Source organism: Hakea prostrata, chromosome 6, assembly GCF_041222555.1.
Source record: "Hakea prostrata isolate BN-2017 chromosome 6, UWA_Hpros_2, whole genome shotgun sequence".
NCBI lineage: Eukaryota > Viridiplantae > Streptophyta > Magnoliopsida > Proteales > Proteaceae > Hakea > Hakea prostrata.
The window spans coordinates 13308342-13330900 of NC_142605.1; the positions used below are offsets into that span (position 1 = coordinate 13308342).

General features: G+C 38.0%; 1 protein-coding gene across 1 annotated transcript; it reads right to left on the minus strand.

Moving 5' to 3' along the window:
• Nucleotides 1–19851: 19851 nt before the first annotated feature.
• On the minus strand, nt 19852–22273 carry LOC149012279 (G-type lectin S-receptor-like serine/threonine-protein kinase LECRK3). The gene is given in 3 exon segments (XM_089157565.1): nt 19852–20891; nt 21054–21696; nt 21698–22273. Coding segments are annotated over 3 exon segments (2259 nt in total).
• Between the last annotated feature and the right edge of the window lie 286 nt (nt 22274–22559).

Below are 22559 nucleotides of genomic sequence, written 5' to 3' on the forward strand. Positions count from 1 at the left end.
GAGGAGGCTCAGTCGGATCCAGAAGCATAATTGATCCGCATCAAATACACACACACACACACACACACACACACACACACACACACACACACACACACACACACACACACACACACACACACACACACACACACACACACACACACACACACACTATATATATATATATATATATATATATATATATCATATTTTCTTATATATATATATATATCATATTTTCTTATATATATATATATCATATTTTCTTGTAGACTGTAATATTTCTATGTTAGAGAATATACAATAATATATTTACTTCTACTATAAATAAAGAATGTCTACAAGAAGAAATTGCTTTCATATCATCATAATTTTCTTTTTACCTTTAGTGTGTCTAGTTATCTTCTAATTTTATAACAAAACTTAAATCTAAAAAAAACTTAAGGGCCTATTTGGTTACATGAATCCAAAGATTTGAAATCTCTGGATTCACAAATGGGAGATTTATACGCGTTTGGTTGTGTGAATTCCTGGATTCATGAAATCTAAGATTTACCTTTTTACACTAAAAACGTGAATCTGTAGATTTATGGGTCTAAGGTGAAATCCAGAGATTTCATGTCACATTCACCCAATCGATACCCTACCTGGCATACTCGAGTGCCTGATCCACAGTGCCGAAGAACAAGTATCGAGAAAACCAACCTCCCACATACACAATAACATAATCATGAACATGATGTAATCAATGTAATATAATATAAATAATGAGATCAAGATAATAAGAGAATGACAATATAATCAGAGTGCGGAAAAAATGATACCAATATATAAATAATCAAAATGTAGAGTGTGCGGAAAATCACTCCACAACTACAACGGAAATGTAGCTTGAACAAAAAAGAAGATTACAACCGATTTCCAAAAGAAATGAAAGAAAAGAAGAAATCAAACTAAGTTAAAGTCTCTTCAGTCTTATAAAAAATGTCTTCATAAACATAAACAAAAGAAACTAAACAATGCCGCCTCCACTCCAGAGTAGGGCTAATGTTGGTACGCAGCATGATCACTTGAGGGATCTTCAATGTAATCTTCGTAACTGCTAGCACCTTGAGTGAACTATGCTTCACTGGTTTGCGCCTCGTAGTACTGACCTTCATATTCTTCAGTACCTACAGGGTAATTTAACAAATATATTTACACAAAAAGGAGTGAGTTCAAAAGAACTTAGAAAAGACAAGTTATTCCACAATAACATGAATAACATGATAGCAAAACATAGCATGATGCAATATGATATGAAATAGACAATGCATATATGAACCTTTTAACTCTATGTATGCTGGTCTCTATAGGCAGACATGCTTTAAATCATAGTACCATACTTCTTTGGGTAGGTCAAGTCACTCTCCCTCAACCATCTAGGTATCTTGGGCTCTGCTGGTGGTGGTTGGGTCATGCATCCCTCGGGACATTCTATGGCTGGGGTTTAGGTCACCGCTCTCTCACATCACCATTGGTCTAAGTATTGGCGCATGTCAAGGTAAAGCCTAGCCAAATGCAAGTCATCTACTTGGTTATATCAACTTAGATCTAAATACGTCCATTCCTCACTCCGGGCAATCATTTGCGGTATCCTTCACTATAGAGTCAGCATAGTCCCGGACTACGAACTCATCAACCCTATTGGTCATCCAAAAATAATAGACAGGAAGCTCTCATGTCCTCTCATGGGTTGGCTACTGGTCTTGAACGCCCATGAGCCCAAGTCTACTATTTGCAATCCTACCAATGAATGGCCTCTCACGAGTATCCACAATGTGATTCATGTCCTCTCACGAGTTGGTTACCGATCTTGAGCACCCATAAATCCCCATTGCTACCACGGGTTACTCGGTCTCAATACATTTCCGAATCGGGTCTGATATAACAGGAACATCCTAGCCAAACATCGCTAGACAAGCCCTAGATATGACAACCAATAATCCAGGAAAGCATCAAAGGGCACCATCGTAAATATCCCATACTATTCCCACTGATGTCTAAGGACAGAAATGTCAAAAGGACATTCCCCAATCCCAAATCATACCTAATCAATCACATTCCCAATTTAGTCATAACATACACAATCGATATTCCATTGTACAAAAAGATACATAATAACATGATCAATCGCATATGTAAATGACAAGAATAAGTATTCATAATAACAAAAGAATACATGAATATGGTCCTACTGTACTTGAAGTACTTACAACAGTAATACAATACTAAGAAAATACAATAATGGTAGTGAATCTAAGAAATTCCCAAAATAGAAACTAAGATTCACGCATCTATGTACTTATGGAAACAACTGTCCTTACCTTAAATAGATTCGAAGACATTCCGGAAGTCAAAGAAATTAAGTCCAAAGTTAGCAGATCAACCCTAGACAAGCATAGATATAACATTAGGAGAAAAACCTAGAAGATCGGAGGTCAAACGGATCAAATCGGACGAAAGCATAAATGTTGTCCACAGCTGGCTGACTGGCTGGTTGACTAATCCAGTTGACCAGGCAGTCGACCAGGTGAACAATAACCGAAGCCAAAACTGAATTTTTTATCCGAAACCATACTTCCGAGATTCGAAACACTCTAAAATTGGAAAGGAATCTTAGGAACAGTAAACTAAGACTATCTAGTAAAGATTAATCATCAAACAAGGATCAAAACCATAACTTTCTAATTTTGATCAAAGCATGGTTTTCAATGAAAAACAACCATGGATGCAAAGGAGAATGGAGGATCATATCACAAGGATCATTAGCAATGGATCAGAGATGAATACTATCATAAACTTAGATCTAATATGCTAGAGAATTCAGATTAGAAGAATGATCATGCTTCCACGAAGAAAATCATATAATCATGGCTAGAATCAAGTATGAGAATCATAGTATTCATAGAATGAATGGAGATTCATTCTAACTCAAAGGAGACTGTAGAAGAGGTGTTTGCAAGGTTGCAATACCTTTTTCATAATCACAATAGTAAGAACAAGATCAAACAAGAGTAAATCAAAGAGAAAACAAGAGATTACTAACCTTGAAGATGAACTTGAGTTTGAAGAACAATAGATCTTGCAAGAGTTCTTCATAACCACCAAGGAGAGGCTTTGAGAGAGTCTTCACATGTGTCTCAGAGAGTTCTAGCAACAAAGGAGGCTAATAACCATGAAGTCCACTTAAATAGAACCTTAAAAGACCTAAAAATCAAATATTCTTGGATCTTACAATCAGCTGGCTGACTGGCTGGTCGACTGGGCTAGGACAGCAAGCCTAGACAGGGATTTGATAGCCTAGATCAACTCAAATTCAAGCGAGCTTCTTCCCACTTCTCTATTGATTTGTCTAGAATAGAGAATTACCTTCAAACCATGTCCGAGAGTGCGTTAGGTCCATCAACTAATCTCTATTTCTTCAAGGTGCAGTTTCTTATTAAACACTGCCAAAGCTACCAAGTATGGAGCACCATCATCAATCTCCATGGGTTCGGAGTCAAACACCATGTCTTCTATTGAGAGGGCCCATAGTTGTCTTCTTCCTTCACTTCGGGTCTTCGGACCTACAAACAACACAGTTTCCAGGTCAAGGTTAGGGTTGGATTTCACATTTCACCCCAACTAAAAAAGTGCTAAAAATTTGAACTATAACTCCATATATGTTTTTTCATGATGAATCTACAAATTTCATTCCAAAAATTTAGGCTAATCAAACAGTTAATTTTATGAACCATGACTCCATAAATTTGAAATATCTAGATTTTTGAAAAGTAACCAAACAGGCCCTAAAGTAAAACATGCTGACACATTCGGATTAGTCGGGCTAGTAATCAATTTGGTTGGTCAGGCATTTAATGGTACAAGCCTTGGAACCAAGACTAACTATTTATATTCAGGATGGTCCATAACCTGACAAGTTTAGCAATCAGGGAGCTCCTTTTTGAATTTTATCATGTCAGTCTTAGTCAGACATATGCATCTTTAGCAAAGAGAGGCACGACTGTAGGCATCTTTGATCAATGACTTTGGGGGGAAGGGAGAACAATAAATAAATGCTGACAAAAATTGCATAAAGTAATTAACAAAATAATCAAGGGAAAAAGGAAACTTTAACCAAAGAGAGGCATGACTGTATGCATTTTTTATCAAGGATCTAGGGGGAAGGGAGAACAATAAATAAATGCTAAAATAAATCCTAATTTAAGAATATGAAGGGGTAGATAGAAGCGGGAATGGAGGGGGGGGGAGAGAAGATTATTGGCGAAGGTTACTTACTTGCATCTTTAAATCTCAAATAAAAAAAAATTGAACGAAAGATTCGAATCTCAACCAACCCTAACAACTAGATCTAGAATGATCTAGATCTGCAATTGCTAGACCCAAAGAAAAACGAATCCTCAAACTTGAAACTTGAACTTGAACTTGAACTTGAACTTGAACTTGAAATTGAAATTGAAGTTGTATTACATAGAAAAATTAAACCTAAACACTCAATCTAGATATTAGAATCTCACAAAAGCAATCAAAGAAAACTAGAGAAAGCCTTAATAAACTAAAGAGAAAAGAAACTGTGCTCCTCCTAAGCTCTAAAAGCGTCTTCCCTTGCTGGAGTATGCTCTCATTTTATAGAGTTTACATGGGATACGATGCTTGATAGAATTTGAATCAAACTCAGAGTTCCTATCTGACTCAACCAAGGAGGGTTTTGGCGTACTAATTGGATTGACATAGAGAGATAAAATGCACAATTCCACCATTGGATTTGAGGATCAAGAAGTCATAAAGCTATCCTCCAAAAATCAGCTTGATAAGACACCGAATGACCATTCGGTGAAGGGCTTGATCAATACTGAACAGAGACACTCAAAAACGGGATTTTTCCCTCTTCCTTCTCTGATTGTGATTCTTTTTCCTCTTTTTTCTTCTTTGATTAAGTCCCAAATAGGAAATAAAATATTGAAGTATGCAAGGACTCTTTTTCTCCATGTTTTTATTTATTTCTAAAATATTTTGGAGTTGGCCCATAATCACATCTCTAGCCCATCATGCTTCAGATCAAGCCCATTTTTGCACTTAAGAATTTGAACGGACCTCTTTACGTGTAAAATTGCATGTTTTATACCCAAAACTCTAAATGTTTATTTAAATCTTGAAAATTCCTAAAATCTACAAAAACAACATAAAACCCAATGTAGCTCCACTCTAAGTTTGTAAAATGCTTGCTTTATGCTCTAAGATTTCACACATAAATGTGATCATCACCACTACTTAGGAATTTCCTGAAAAATTCGTTAAGTGTTAGGAGATCTTATTCAGGCATAGCCGATGCTTCTACTTAGGAATTTCCTAAAAAAATTCGCTAAGCATTAGGAGGTCTCATTCAGGCACAGTCGTGCCTCTATGGGGTCTTATTTGGGAAATCCGAAGCCCTTACTTAGAAAATTTCTGAGAATTTTTCTAAGCATTAGGAGGTCTCATTCGGGCATAGCAGATGCCTCTACTAAGGAATTCTTGAAAAATTTTCTAAGCTTTAGGAGGTCTCATTCGGGCATAGCTGATGCCTCTACTTTGGAATTTCCTGAAAATTTCGCTAAGCATTAGGAGATCTCATTCGGCATAGCCGATGCCTCTACTTAGGAATTTCCTGAAAAATTCGCTAAGCATTAGGAGGTTTCATTAGGGCATAGCTGATGCCTCTACTTAGGAATTTACTAAAAAATTCGCTAAGCATTAGGAGGTCTCATTTGGGCATAGCCGATGCCTCTATGGGGTCTTATTCGGGAAATTTGAAACCCTTACTTAGAAAATTCTTGAAAATTTTTCTAAGTGTTAGAAGGTCTCATTTGAGCATAGTCAATGCCTCTATTTAGGAATTTACTGAAAAAATTACTAACCGTTAGGAGGTCTCATTCGGGCATAGCCAATGCCTCTACTTAGGGATTTCTTGAAAAATTCGCTAAGCGTTAGGAGATCTCATTCGGGCATAGCTGATGCCTCTACTTAGGAATTTCCTAAAAAATTCTCTAAGCGCTAGGAGGTCTCATCTTGGCATAGCCGATGCCTCTACTTAGGAATTTCCTAATTCACTAAGCGTTAGGAGGTCTCATTCAGGCATACCTAATGCCTCTATGGGGTCTTATTCGGGAAATCCGAAGCCCTTACTTAGAAAATTCCTGATAATTTTTCTAAACGTTAGGAGTTGGAAGGACTCAATCAGTCAAAACCGAAGCCTTTTGAATTGATTGTACTGTACTGATATACCCTTCATGTGGCCCCTTATTCAAAAGAGGTTCAGTTTCTGAAACTTGAATTGCATTGAAACTTTTTGAGATGTCTTGCATTCCACGATCGGTCTAGCTCTTGATCAGTTACTGGATTCTTCAACTCATAGGTGCCCAACCTACTTGCTTGACAATCATATGAGGTCCTTCCCACGAAGGATCTAACCTCTTCTGGTGTCGATCATAATGATAACTCCTGATCACAATGTCCCTACTGAAGGGCCTTAGATTCTGAAGTAAATAATTCCATAGCTTGATCATGTATTCAGTCGTAGCCACAAAAATGCCCTCCTGAGCACATTATATATCATAAAAGGAAAGAATCTATTGATAGAATTTTATTTTTACTCTCTCTCTCTCTCTCTCCTTCTTCTTCTTCTTCTTCTTCTTCTTCCTCTCTTTTTTTTTTTGATTGGTCAAGAGCTCGACTCACTCCTGGATCTGTCAATCTGTAAGCTCTCGATCAGTATTTGGCTCTTGTTGGGTTCATATTGCCCACGTTCTTGGTCATAATCACGTTCATGTTCAACACGATCATGCAACCCAGATCATTTTTAGACTCTACACGATCATATTCCCTTTTAGAATCAACGACCCGATCATGTTCATGCTTTGATTCCCTATGATCGCGATCACGTCAGATATCTTATTCATAATCCCCACAATATTAGTCCTTTTCCCGCTCTCGAGGACAATCACGACCTCGATCACGATCACGTTCACGACTATTGTGATCTTTATTGTATTATTTCTCCTTGTACTTGTTTGTATCACGATCTCAAGGGTTTCTTTTTTCCCGTGTGTGCATGTACTTTTTTCCCATGATGTCAATTCCCCACATCGCAAAAGGGATGGGGTCTAGAATTGATGTCAAGGTTTCAGCTGGCCTTTTCGATACCATGGCGTGGATCTAGCAATTGCTACAGCGACGAACGTAATCCATTGTAGCCTGTTGGAGCTTCGGCCAATACAAACCGAGTCTAAAAAATTTTTGGGCCAGAGCTCGACCGCCCATATGTGACCCACAAATTCCTTCATGCACTTCTGCCAGATTTATTTCCGACCCTTCGGGACCCAAACATCTCAATGTACCCAGCATAGGACCTTCGGTACAACCTTCCATTTTGCATTATAAATCGCAATGCCCGTACCTTGATTAACCTTGCTTCTTTCGAATCTTCAGGTAGCTTATCATCTCTGAGATATTCCACGATCGGGTCCATCCAGCATCGTTCCGCTTCAATATAGGATACCTCCTTCTCCTGACTGCTTGGGAATGCTAATTCCTCAATGTAGACTGAAGGGTCTAGAGTCTTTTATTTGGCGTTAGCCAGTCTTAAAAGCTCATCTGCCATTGCATTTTCTTTTCTTAGAATCTGACATACTTTTAGATTCTTAAATTCCTTCTGCAATGCTTGTACGATTTCTTGATATTTTTGTAATCGGGGTTCTTTGATGCCATACTCCCCTTGTACTTGATTGACAATAAGTTGTGAGACACTAAAGATAGTTGCCTTTCTGCTATTGCCAGTGCTTTTGACATTCGAAGTCCAGCTATCAAGGCCTCATACTCTGCCTAGTTGTTGCTTGCTCCGAATGTGAACCTCAAAGCGTAACGAACTTGCAGGACTTTTCAAAAGAATCCCAGCTCCAGCTCCTTGTTTATTGCTCGAGCCGTCCACGTATACCTCCCACATGGTTGGAATATTAGGCTTGGTTATTTCCTCGATCGGTGCAGTAGTTTCTACCACGAAGTCGGCCAAGGCTTGGGCCTTGATTGCCGTTCGAGGTCTGAAACTTACTTGGAATTTGCCAAGCTTGACCAACCACGCTACCATTCTTCCAGATAAATCTGGCTTTGGAAGAACTTTATTAAGAGGAAAAGTAGTCAATACCTCAATTGGATGTGCCTGAAAGTATGGCCTCAGTTTCCTGGCCGCTATCATAAGAGCCAAAGCTTGCTTCTCGATCTGGGAATATCGCGTTTCTGCGTCGAGGAGCACATGGCTGAAATAATAAATTGGCCACTGCTTCTTGTCTTTCTCCCGAACAAGTACCGCACTCACCACCGAGCGTGATGTCGCTAAGTAAACTTGCAAAATTTCTCCTTTCTCCAGTCAAGACAAAAGCGGTGGTTTACCCAGTGTTTCCTTCAGAACTTCGGACGCCTTTTGACATTCTTCTGACCACTTTGCCTCCTTACTGCCCCTCAAATCCTTGAGTGCCTTGAAAAAGGGGAGGCATTTTTCTCCCGATTGTGAAATGAACTGATTCAACACAGCTACTCTTCCCGTTAGACATTGCACATCCCGAACGGTCTTGGGAGATTCCATGTTAATCAAAGCCTGTATTTTGGCCAGATTGGCCTCGATACCTCTTTAAGACACCATGAAACCTAAGAACTTCCCTGACGATACTCCGAAGGCACATTTTTCCAGGTTCAGCATCATTTGGTAAATACTTCAGTCAAATCTTCAATATGCCTCGATCTTGCTGTGCTTTTTACTAGCATATCGTCAATGTATGCTTTCATATTTCTCCCGATCAGATCCTTGAAAATTTTGTTTACTGCCCTTTGATAAGTTGCCCCTGCATTCTTCAGGCCGAATGGCATGACTTTGTAATAGAAATTTTCACGATCAGTCATGAAAGTAGTAAACTTTTCATCCTCTTGATTTATGAGGATCTGGTTGTACCCCGAATATGCATCCATGAAACTTAACGTTTCATATCTAGCAATGGCATCTATTAAAAGATCTATCCGGGGCAACGGATAACAGTCTTTTGGGCAAGCTTTGTTGAGGTCTGTGTAATCTGTACACATTCTCCATTTTCCATTTGCTTTCTTGACCATTACCATGTTGGCCAAGCAGATTGGGCATTTGATGGGTTCAATGAACCCAGAGTTCTTCAACTTTTCGACTTCGCCCCTGATGGCTTCGTGTTTTTCTATAGAGAAGTTTCTCCTCTTCTGAATAACTGGTTTTACCTTTGGATCTATCCAAAGTTTGTGCTATGCTACCTGCTGATCTATTCCCGGCATATCCTCCACAGACCATGCGAACACATCACTGTTTTCCCGAAGGAATGACTTCAGTTTTGTCTTGAATTCCTCCAGCTGCTCAGATCCGATATGAGTAGTTCTTTTTTCATTGTCAGAATCCAACTGGATTCGTTCCAACTTTTTTACGGGCTCGGGTCTTTGCATTTCCGTCTCATCCCGATCGTCCCGTATCTCTATTGGCAATGCTGTGGCCTTCCTCGGGCCCTCTTTATCTTTCATACACGCCACGTAGCATTGTCTGGAGATTCTCTGGTCAGACTCTGGTCAGAGGAAACCTGATTGATTCCCATACTAGTTGGAAATTTTATCTTCAGGTGCTTTGTTGAAACCACAGCACCTAACTTTGAAAGGGATGGCTTGTCGAGAATGACGTTGTAAGCTGGAAGTTCCCGAACCACCAAGAAATTCACCTGAATAGTAGTTTCTTTGGGGAAACTTCCAATTGATAAATCCAGTTGTACCGATCCTTCGGCTATAGCTGACGATCCAGCAAAGCCGTAAAGATGCGTAGACGACGGCTCCATTAGATCCTCTTCGACTTTCAGCTTTTTATAAGCCTCATAAGATAAAAGGTCTGCAGCAGACCTTGTGTATACTCTGTGCACCTCCCGGCGTGCAATCTCTACCTTGATGACTATGGCGTCATCATGGGGTATACATACATCTCTCTCATCTTCTTCACCGAAGGTGATTGAACCCTCACCATTCGGTTTTTTCCGCTTTTGCGTTTCTCCAGCTCCAATAAATTTGGATTTGGCCTTCAATTTTCGGAGTGATTCAGGCTCGGGCCCTCCGAATATTGTCAATATGGGTGATCGGGTAGCATTGATCACTTCTTTGCCCTTCTTAGATTGAGGAGCCTCGGTTGGCTGTTCCTGACTTACCGAATGCTCCCTTTTGTCACCGGTTCCTCGTGGCTCTATCTATCTCCCTTTAACAAAGCTGGATAGGTGACCTTGCGATATCAATCTCTCGATATCGGCCTTCAAATGCCTGCAATTATTGGTATAGTGACCGTAATCCTTATGGAAACGACAATACTTCTCCATATTTTGCTCCCCAGTCTTTGTTGGAAGCTTTGGTGGCCATTTTACGATGTTGCACGCCTTGATGACATTTAAGATGTCTGCCTGAGGAGTATTCAAGGGTGTATACTCGCTTTGATCGGGAGATCTCTGTTGCCACGCCGTATGGGACCTTCCAACTCGATCCCGAACATTCTGCTTGGGCTTTTGCTTTTTCTCAGGAGCTTTCTGTTCTTTTGCAGAGGTCTTTGTGTCTCCTTGACGCGCATCCAAGATTTCGGTTAGCTCTGCCTGCTTCTGACACCTTTGCACCAGTTCAGCATAGGTGGTAGGCATATCTTGAAGTAACAACTCCAAGAGTCGGCGATTCGTGAGTCCAGTGAACAAAGCAGTTTTGGCCACTTGTTCGTCTAGATTCTCAATTTCCATCGTGACCCTGTTGAATCTTTTCAATTATTCCCAAATCGTTTCGCTTTTCCCTTGCCTAATAGTGAAGAAGGTCTCCTCGGTCTTCTTGATCTGAATTCCACTTTGGAATCGACCAATGAACTTTCGTGCCAACTCCTAGAAGTCCACGATCCTTCCTGCAAGAAGATTCGAGAACCACTTTTGCGCTGCTTCGATCAAAGATGAACCGAACACCCTGCAAAGGATTTCATCTGAATTATCAGCTACTGCCATAGTCTGCTGGTAATAACTGATATGAGCAATAGGATCTCCCGAACCGTCAAACGAAGAAAAAGTTGGCAACCGAAAATTATGAGGAAATTGATATCTGGCTATCGCTTCGGCGAACGAGGTTTTTCTGATGACAGAATATATGTCATCCATCATTTTTCCTCTAGCCAGTTGTCTGAGCCTCTGATTTATATTAGCTAGCTCTTGGCCACTACACACTGATTGTCCACCGGTGATATGAGCATTGTCTTGAGCTGCATGCGTTCACACTCCTTCCTCCAACCTTGTCGTTAATGCGTAGTGCTTCCTTGCGGTCGATCAAATCGCTCGTCTCTTCTAGGGAGTTCCCCAGTTCTTCTTGGTTCTCTGTCCTTTCTCTGGGCATCTTCCCAAAAATTCTGACCAACATTCTGGTCCTCTAGAAGCCTTCTTTCCCTTTGGGGGGAACGTCTTGGTGGAAGAGAGGTAAATATTTCCTCCCTTTCTCTTATAAGCCTTGCCGCTTCGCTTTGATTAGGAGCCTGCGGCGCCACCACTTGCCTGGTCAACGTACGAAGTGTTTGATTCATCTCCAGAAATTGGAGTTTTAGTTGATCCAACTGCTGCTGGAGTGGATTAGGAGGATGCAATTGATCATTGCCCCCTTGACCACCATCTTCTCGAACTTCATGGGGTCGACTTCCCTCAGGGATATCCTCTGGATTGTTCCCTCCATGAAGTTGAGTGTCAGCTTCTTGTTGAGCCGCCGCTGCTGCTGCCGCTGATGATCTGGTAACCATGGCTTTCTGAAGCGTTTCCCATAGATGACGCCAAATGATGCGTCCAAAATCTGCTCAGACCTTAGATCTCCAATGGATCACCTGCAAGAACAATCGTCAGATGTGGCCCGACCGTTGGGGTCGGGAGTCCACCTCCGAAGGCTAAGTCAGTTAATGAACTGATCATAAATAGCTTTGCTTGAACATAGAGCAAAAGTATGAATACGATTCAGATACCTCTCTTGTACATAGGTCATGTTTATATATATTGTTTACCTTCGAATCTCCTTCATTGGATTTATTTGAGCCTTCTTCGGGTGATCGTCTGATCTTAACGAATAGATCCATTCGTTGATGAGATAATGAATAACTTCTTTGTTAGCACGATCATAGCGTGACAGTTATCCAAGTAAGCATGATCGTTTGCTCCCGTAAGTGTCGTTAACAGTCTACTGGACGATTCGTCCACTCCGATTATCACGGAGTCGGACGTGCTTGTTGACTGAGTCAGTTTACTTCCTCAGCAAGTTATTTTAAGCTCGGCCCGCTCAAATGAGAGTCGGTTCCTTTCTTCCCGACCGGGGTCGAGGGTCGAACCAAGGGCGGACCTGGTTCGATTATGATTTCTCCCGTATCACCAACTAAAGTTGAGATTGAACATTCTACTTTTTTGAAACTTATACAATGTGAAATATATGAGCTCATTCACCTATCATGTGGACCATTCAGAATATATATTATATTAGTAGATGCATCTATAAAATGGTCACATGTAAGTTCATATGAACTTGCAATTTGATATTTGCGAAATTATTTGTTCAAATAATTAGATTAAGAGCACAATTTATCAATTATAGGATAAAGATAGTTTGTCTTGATAATGTTGATGAATTTACATATCAAGTTTTATAATTTTTATATAATAATAGAGATCACAATTGAATAGTCTGTTGCTCATGTTTATATCCAAAATGGTTTGATAAAATTATTTATTAAATGTCTCTAATTAATAGCTAAACCATTATTTATGAGAACAAAATCTTGTATCAGTATGAGAATATGTTATATGCAGCATCATTTGTATGCATCAAGCCAACTAAGTTCAACAAATAATTGGAGACATTTAATAAATAATTTTACCAAACTGTTTTAGATATAAACATGAGCAACATGCTATTCAACTGTGATCTCAATTGTTATACAATAATCATAAAGCCTAAGATGTAAATTCACCAGCATTATCAAGACAAACTGTCTTTATCTTATAATCCATAATTGTTCTCTTAATCTAATTATTTGAGCGAACAATTTCACAAATACCAAATGCGAGTTCATAATGAACATACATGTGACCATTTTATAGACGCATTTACTAAAATTATATATTATCTGAATGGTCCACATGATGGGTGAATGGGCCCATATATTTCACCCTCTATATGTTTTGAAAACGTAGAATGTTCAGTCTCAACTTTAGCTAGTGAATAGTTTACCAAAAAAAAAAAAAAAACTTTAGCTAGTGAATATCTAATAATAAATTTTTCTTGAGAACAAGCAGAATAAGAAAATTCACTCAATTGAATAATCTCTTGGTTATTCAATAGATGACAATTAAATTTTCAATAATTTTTCACATCATACTTGATCCGGAATGGTCAAACCGGTCATGCCAAATAATAAAATTATTAGAATCAATGTTCTTTTGATTTACCCAAGCATATGTTTCAACCATGCGAATATTCGTGTAGTACAAACTAGGAGTAAATGTCTAACACTTTTGTAGTAATACATAGTTACTCACTTTTACCATTATTTGTAGTCTCTATCTGATAATCATTTTTGGCAAATAGCGTCAAAACTTAACAAGTTTCTTTGAGACTTATTACAAAATAATGAATTATTTATAGCCAATTTTTATCTCCCAGATAATAATATATTAGTTCTTCCGGAGCTTTCAATCAATGTTGTACTATCGATTATTATATGAATATTGGCTTCTGCATCATCAAATAAGATAATTTTTTTTATTCTAAGTATAATATGCGTCGTAGCATATAAGAGAATATTCACATTCTTCATCAAAATGAAACAAAATAAATCAAAAGATATATAGGAAGTCAATAAAAAAACTTATAGAAGAAAAATATTAAATTTAAGATAAACTAACATATGACTATGAGATGAGATTGAAGAGAAAAGAATTACAAACTAATATAATATTAATTTTATTTTTATTTGAACTCGACTAACATAATCAAATCTTCAATTATTATTTTCAAATGAATTTGCAGCATCTAGATGTGTAGTATCTGTGAGGCTATCAAAATCATTCATTTTATAGGTAAAAATTGCTTAAGTATTATGATTTTGGAAAATCCAATTTATCTCCACATTATTTTTTTTTTAATTAAGGCTTGACAAAGCTTAATTAAATATTGTGGAGCACGATAGATACATGTCTAATGGCTTTTATACCACATCGATAACAAATATTATCTTCACTCCTTGAAGAGTTATATTGGGAATCTTTATTATTCTCTTATTTATTTCCATCATAATGAGGGTAATTATTCCGTCTTTTGCCTCGTTATCTTTCACAGTTATGACCATAATTATAATTTTGCCTTCTTTCAAGCATATTATGAATTGCTACATTCACTTCAGGAAATGGAGTAGTACTAATAAGACGAGCTTCATGACTTTTCATTAATAGTCCATTATTTTACTCAACCACAAATAAACATGATATCATTCAGAGTATTTCTTAAAACTCATTTTACAATATTGCTAATGTAACAACAAATCTGAAGTTTGAAAATTTGCTGGCATATTTTCATCAATAATATTTTCTCCACATAATTTCAATAGTAGAATTAATTTAAAAAACTGCAGAACTGTATTTATTTACAGTTTCAAATTTTGCAACTTCATGTGCATTTGCAGAACTGTATTTAGAACTGTATTCATTTACAGTTTTAAATCTTTCAACTTCAAGTGCATTAACAAAACTGTATTCATTTACAGTTTCAAATCTTGCAACTTCAAGTGCATCTGTAGAACTGTACTCATTTATAGTTTTAAATCTTGCAACTTCAAGTGCATCTGCAGAACTGTATTTATTTACAATTTCAAATATTGCAACTTCAGGTGCATTTAATAATATTTGTGGTGCAAAGTTAGCAACCACTATATACAATAAATAAAACCAATTGTTAATGACAAACCACAATTGTTAAGGCAATTTAATATCTTATTATTTGTTTGATTTTTAGATTCAATAAAACACATACCTTTTTATCATGATGCACTTATATTGCAAGATGGACAAAGTAAACTCTATTGTTTACAAAAACTTGCGAGGAGGTCGATCATTCTTTTCAAAAGATCTTTTCACTTTGGAATAGAAAACATAATGATACATAGTCTGTTTTCTTTCTTCTCAAAACGCAATACTTCGAGCGGAGTCGTTCACAATTACTTCGAGCGGAATCGTGTTGATAACATGTTATAAAATAAAGAGAAAATATATAATAGAAAGAAGAAAGACAAGATTCAGTTAAGCACTTCTATTGAGTTAGTCATTAAATATTTATAATGGAACTAGCATATTCTTTGATATGGTAATATCAGAGTCTATAAAGAAATACAATATATGATTCTCACACATAATAAGATAATCTTTATATGGAAGGATAGATTGCCACCCAAAATAGAAAGTGCATACAATGGAAATATTGACCGCCAACATTGTGTAATGAGATGGTTGTGACCTTCACCAATATTGCATCCTGAGGTAGTTGAGATCTTCAATTGGAAGTACAATCTCTTTGGGGGTAATGGACATCCATAAATAAATATTATTTATAACATTTTCTTTATTTTATAACACAATTAAGTTTAAACACTTTTTGGTTAATCATAAAGAGGCTTAGGTTTTTTATTGTAAAAGAAATTGAAATCTTACGGGTGGAATAAAATTTAGGAAAAGATTTAATTTACTTTGAAGGTAATTAAAATTTCTATCCATAGTTCTTGCATTTTGGGAAATGTTTTCTTTTTTGGGTGCAAATGTTGATTCTGATCTCTTGAAATCCATAGAGATATTCTCTGTCATGAATTGGTTTTATGAATTTAAATAAAAGAAAAATATGAAGGGTACCAAAAATTCAATTAAACAAAAAAGAAAATGATAAAAGGACTAATACAACAAATATGTCTTTTAAAATTAAAACAAATGATAAAATGGTTAAAAAAAAAGATTTGTCGTGAAAGAGGAGTTCATGTAGGATGGAGTCAAAACACAAAATTTAGGAAGAATAGATTAGTTCAGTTACCTCCAACCTGCCTAAGAGCAGGGTATTTATAAGTCTTACCTTTAGACAATGAGCGTTAGATTTGGTGGGCTAGCTTCACTTTGGGTCGTTTGTGCTTTAGGATTTTGTGGAAAAGTTTAATTTTTCCACCCATTTTTTAACATCCTATTTCAAACTCTTTCAAACAAATGGTACCTACGAGGTGTTGGTCTTACCAATCAAGCAACCTAGCATTGGCCAATCACCACAATGGTTACAAATTTCAGAAGCACTAGCTATCTTATGCTGGGCAAAAGATTTTGGACACTCAAATGTGTTCTGGAAAGAGATAACCAAAATCTCATTGAACTACTCTACAACAAATCTCAGCCAACATGGAAATTCGCTTTCCTCATTGAAGATATCATATAGATCTGGTCTGAGCATTCTCAAATATATTATTCAGACACATTCTTAGAGAAGCTAATATGGTGGCAATTGCATTGCAAAGCACACAACGTTAACCCAAAACTATTTTCTCGCACTTTTTAATCTCCCCTCTTTTTTGTACTAGGTGTTACTTTTGACTCCTTATAATTTAACATGCCTCATGTTTTTAATTGAGCAAATTGCACTGCCACCCCAAAACAGAGAGGCCTTTAAGCACTGACACCCCATGTTTGAAAAGCATAGATATCCTAAAATTGGATTTTCATTGGACATATTAGTTCAATTTATCACATTATTTTTTTTTTTAATTTAATCACAAAATTTTGATGTGACATACAAATGTATTTCAACCATTTGATGTGATGTTAGGACATATGTCACACATCTACTCTACAAGGAAATGGATGGATAAATTTCCGGTGGTGATGTTGTTTCTAATTCACTACTTAATGGGCCAACGGCTAATGGTTGTGTTGCTTCTAATTCGGCTCATGGGACAATGAGAACTGGGCCTCCAGATTTTATTAGTAATCCTCATGATGCTGTTTCAAATAATTCTGATTTATTGGGCTCAATACATGCAACTGATCCACGAGCAATTGAATTACAAGAACCCAGTTCAGGAACAACTGAACCAGTTGCTATTATTTACGCATTAAAAAAAAAAAAAAAAAAACCGGTTGCTATTATGAATGGATCTCAGGGTGTTAGTGGGCCTTCTGGGCCTGATTCTATTCATAATTCTGTACCACAAACTTCTGGGCCAGTTTGGACACATCATATAGTAACTAAGGTCCCACTAAGTCTTTTGGCCACTAAACACCTTCTTCCTCTTGCACTTTCTCCTGTTGGGCCTGCTGATATTGAGTCCACTTGCTACACTCAAGCATGTAAGCATCCTAAGGGGCGTCACGCAATGAACAATTAATTCAATGCACTTATTGCTAATCATACACGGGTTTTATCACCACTTCAGCAAAGGATACCCCCCCTGATTTCCTCGACCTCTACCTCTTCCTCGTCTTCTTCATCATATTGATCCCCTTCCGCGATGACCTTGACCGCGAGAACAGTCTTCGAAGGAAACCAGTCCAGTATGTCCACCCCTAGTTTGTTAGACGTATTTGGGTCGCAACACTTAAAATATTTACAAGTATTGAATGACAAATGATACTTCAGTAGAGCCTCCCACACTTATTGTTGCCCCGTCCAATAAGTTTTTAAGGTATGCTTGGAGGCAAACTTCACAAACTCAAAAGTGTCCAGTACAGGGCAACAACTAGGGTAAGGCCACCACAATGAGTCATAGGCCAAAACCTAGGTGGTGACTCCAATCATCTTAACATATGACCACTCCCATTCATTGGAGGCATCATATATATGGTCAAAAGGAAGAGTCATATTTAATCAGGAACATTTTCACACACAATCATAAGTCACAACCCATATCACACATGTTGAGTGTTAGAGCGGCATGCGATGTGATGACTAAAGGAGGGACCCAAACTAGAAAAATTTGAGCCGCATTATCCCAAGGGCAGGGGCGGAGCCAGGATTGAACATGGAGGGGGGCCGAATGTATGTGGGCCAATGTGGGACCCACTGTAGGTTCCATCTCATAATATATTATTATATTTTAATGTAGAGTCGACATTAAAAATTAGGTAAATTAATAAAAAAATTCGTGAGTGTGAGAGAGAAATGAATAATTTGAGAAAGAGAGAGTGAATACCTGATGTGGAGAAGATTTAGGAAAATTCCAAAGTTTGCTAACTACTTCAATATTTTGTGAGACGTGTGATGAAAAAAAAAAGAGAAAAAATATGAATAAAAGAGGAAATCAATGAGAGAATAAATAGAAATGAAAATAGGAGAGAATATAAGGAGAAATTCATGGATCGTGAGTTAGTTTTTAATTAGAATTTAACATTTTATTCCTTAAAACTAGGGATTGAATGATAACCATTAGATAGAGATTATGAATGACATTTGTACCCATCATCTTTATCTTAAATTTTTATTGTTAATTTTTGGAGGGGGCCAAATAGTGGTATTTCACATTTAAAGATAGAGTAATAAGGAAAAAAACAAGAATATTTCCAATTTCAAAAAATCCGGGGGGGGCCATGGCCCCCTCCGGTCCCAACGTGGCTCCGCCACTGCCCAAGGGTAAGGACAGAGAAAGAGGAAGGGAGAGAACCTAGCACCTTCCCCTCCACTGAGAACCCCGACAATATCTAGGACCCCCACAATGATATATAGTAAGTAGCATTAGAAGATAACTTTATAACAACGAAGTCTCCTTCAATAAGCATGTGAGAATATGGAATTGGAGCAAACCTGTAAGAAAACAAATTATAGTCATCCACATATTTAGGTAAGAGCCATGCAAGGTGGCATTGGAGATCAAGCTTTAAGGGCACCATGAAAAGCAGCAATGTATTAAAGCTTGATATTTAGTAATTGCATTTTCTATAAGTGTAAAGCTTGAACCATCTCAAATAGATAAATCAAAAAGAAAATCACTACAATTCAAGACATACTTCCTCTATCCTGCTGGTTTGAGTTACCATAGCGAAGCTAGATTAATATGGAATGGAATTCCAAAACAATGAGTGATTGCTTTGCATATATGCAAAGATCTTTATGTCAATCAATCGGTCTTTCCATGTCTACAAATTTCAGAGCACAATCCCACTTTCCTTGCGTGCATTCTTTCATATCACCATCAATCTTTTTATGTGTGTGTTGATTCATATCAAAATCAATCTTTCCATATGCGCAAAAATCTTTTAACACAGTCAACCTTTACATTTGTGCAAACATCCATAATCAATCTAAATTTCCATGAATAGTTCATACTATATCAAATGTGTGACATTAGAGACGAATACGATATATAATATGCTCAATAAATGTCAACTGATATATAGGCCACAGATAATCTAACTTAAAATAAGAAAAAGATTAGAAAAAAAGCAGGAAGATAAAAAAGAAAACCAGGGAAAAGAAAGACTATAAGAAATAGCAAACAAGATACAAAATCAATTTAAATACCTCCGAACTCATCCAAACACCACTGGAACTTGCAATCCACACACTATTGCCAACAATGACAACATACTATTATCCAGAAAGCTCAACCGGTTAAAGTGGGAGGTCCTGGTTCGCACCCACTCTTGTGGCATATATTAATAATTTAATTCCTACCCCATAATAACAATCTACCTTTTTGAAAAAGAAGAGAAGAAGAGAGAGAGAAAAAAAAAAAAAACCTCACGGGTTGACTAAACACCAATGCCTGGCAGGATCTGGTGGCACAGAAACCTCCACAGCACCTTCTAGCATCAGCATAATCTTCTTCATCGATGGCCTTAAAGATGGATCCTCTAGAATGCACCAAAGTGCCACCATGATAAATCTTTCTAGCCTTTTCCAGTCTCTTATTGCATATTCATCGTTACCCACGAGCAACTGGAGATTCCCATCGACGCAGCAATCATAAGCACATTCTGAAAATATTGTCTGTTCATCTTCCATCATGAACTCGACATTCTTCCTGCAAGAAATGATTTCCAGTAACACTATACCAAAACTGTACACATCTACTTTAGATGTGATTGCCATGCTCTTGAACCATTCAGGGGCAACATATCCTCTGGTACCTCTGATTCCTGTCACTGTTTGGGTTTGGTCAATCTTCAGAAGCTTTGCTAACCCAAAATCACAAATTCTGGCACCATAAGAATCATCCAGAAGTATGTTCTGTGGCTTGACATCACAATGAATGATCTGGGTATTGCATTCTTCATGCAAATACGCAAGGCCTCTTGCAATCCCAAAAGCAATTTGAACTCTGTGTTCCCATTCTGGCCTTAAGCTTCCGAAAAGGAAATTGGCTAGGGATCCATTTGCCATGAATTCATACGCCAAAAGCCTGTGTGAATCCTCATTACAATATCCAATGAGCTGAACAAGGTTCTTGTGATTTGTCTTTCCAATAGTACTCACTTCTGTTTTGAATTCTGTGTTCGATTGCTCCGCTATCTTCCCAAACTTCTTTATTGCAATAACAACTCTTCTACTGTCCAATTCCACAACCCCTTTATAAACAGTTGAACAAGCACCGCCTCCAACTTTTTCCTTGAAACCATCTGAAGCATCTTCCAACTCTTTATAAGTAAAAAGACGCAAGTTCATCAACCCATTTGTGTTTGTTGCCGACGGACGATTCTTCTTTAGTTTTCTGCGGTGTGATAAATAAAAGACCAGACAAATTGCCAGTGACAAGGCGCAGTTCAGAAACACAGAGCTGCCTAACAGGAATTGATCCAGTAAGGATCAAGGCATTCTCTTTCTTCTTATTAGAGAGGGGAGGAGAAGGAGGAGGACTAAGGGTTGCAGTAGAAGAAGAACCAACCTTGATTAGTGCTTTTCCTCCAACACTAGCATCACTCATTCCATTTGAGAGAGGGTACTTCTTCTTCCGGCACTCGTTCTGATTATAGCAGCTGCACAGAAACAATCGTCAATGCAATTCTCTCTGCACCAGTCCTCATTTACCCCTTGAAAATGCTCGTAATCAGCCAAAGGCCAATCCGTGCTCGGAATCTCTTCAAAGTGAAACTTACTTTCTTCACTACCAAATCCACCCTTGTCACAACTTTGTGCAGTAAAATTCGGTCTACATCCATTGAAGGTGTTATCAGGATCCAATAGCACATAGCCAGGTGGACATGCACAGGTTGGCATCTGTTGTTGATCTAGTTTGCAGTAACTGTTAAACCCACATACTCCACTTCCGACATCTGATCGAATTTTAGTGCAAATGTTCAAAGGAATGTATGACGAGACAGACCATGATTGTGGCCATCTTCCATTAACACTCTTCGGGTAAGTGTATCGCCTGAGAACTCCATCATAATCAAGCCTGAGGATGTTGTAGAAGTCATTCACTGAACTTGAACTTGCTAAACCCGGATCGGAAATGGTTCCATTCTTTAGACTTACATAAATCTCGCCAGACTGATTGAAGACAAACTGCGAACCATTTCCTACTGTATGGCTTGCGAAGTATGCAAAATAAGTATCATCACCAGTAGGCCAAGATATCGGATACAGACACAAGGTTTCCATCGGCACAGAAACGAAGCTCAAATCTTCCGGCGGTGTAGTTCTGTTGGGTTAGCCTAGACGTGAGCTTGCTGCCTTTTTCCAGTATTTGTGAGGGCAACATGGTGTCAGATGGATTATTAAAGCTACTCCATACGATACCTACAGATCCATTGCTCCTCAGAACAAAGTTTCCCTTATCAAGCATGGCCGCAGAGGTTACCTGACTGTTGTCCATGGATGTGGCGCTCCAAATCTCTCTGCTTCTATTGTCAGTAAGGGAAAGCCCTGAGTAAGTAAGTTCAATTTTAGACCCTTCAGTCACTAGCTTCCCTTGGTTTCCTGTCCAAACAATTGTATTATCTGGTACATTTTGAAACCAGATTGCAACTAAGAAGAGATTGCTTCCTGATTGTTGCTTGAACCCAAAAGCAAATTCCCCAGATAGAGATGCCCAGTAAGGAGATTTATCATCGGTGGACAGAGTAGAGCCCAAGGTAATGTTACTGTAAGCCTGTGCAGAATTGGTAAAAACAGTAATAAGAAGATGCAAGAGCAAGAGAATTTGTGGGACTACAGAAGCCATTAGAGGAAGCACTGGGCGACGTTGGGTAGCAAATCAATGGAGCTCTAGCTGAAATTTACATGGCTGTTGAACTTTGAAATTTCTATTGCCATTGCTGAAAATTGGACAAAATATGTCTACTTCAACACCTAGACTTCCCAAACCTCCTCAACAGATTCAAGCCGTGTGGTATATGGTGTGTCAAGGTGACAAGGATAAGGGTATTAAATATAGAGATGGCAATAGTTGGGGCGTAAACTCATCCTGGGCCTTTCTGCGGTGAACTTACTAATTACGAAATTGCTTC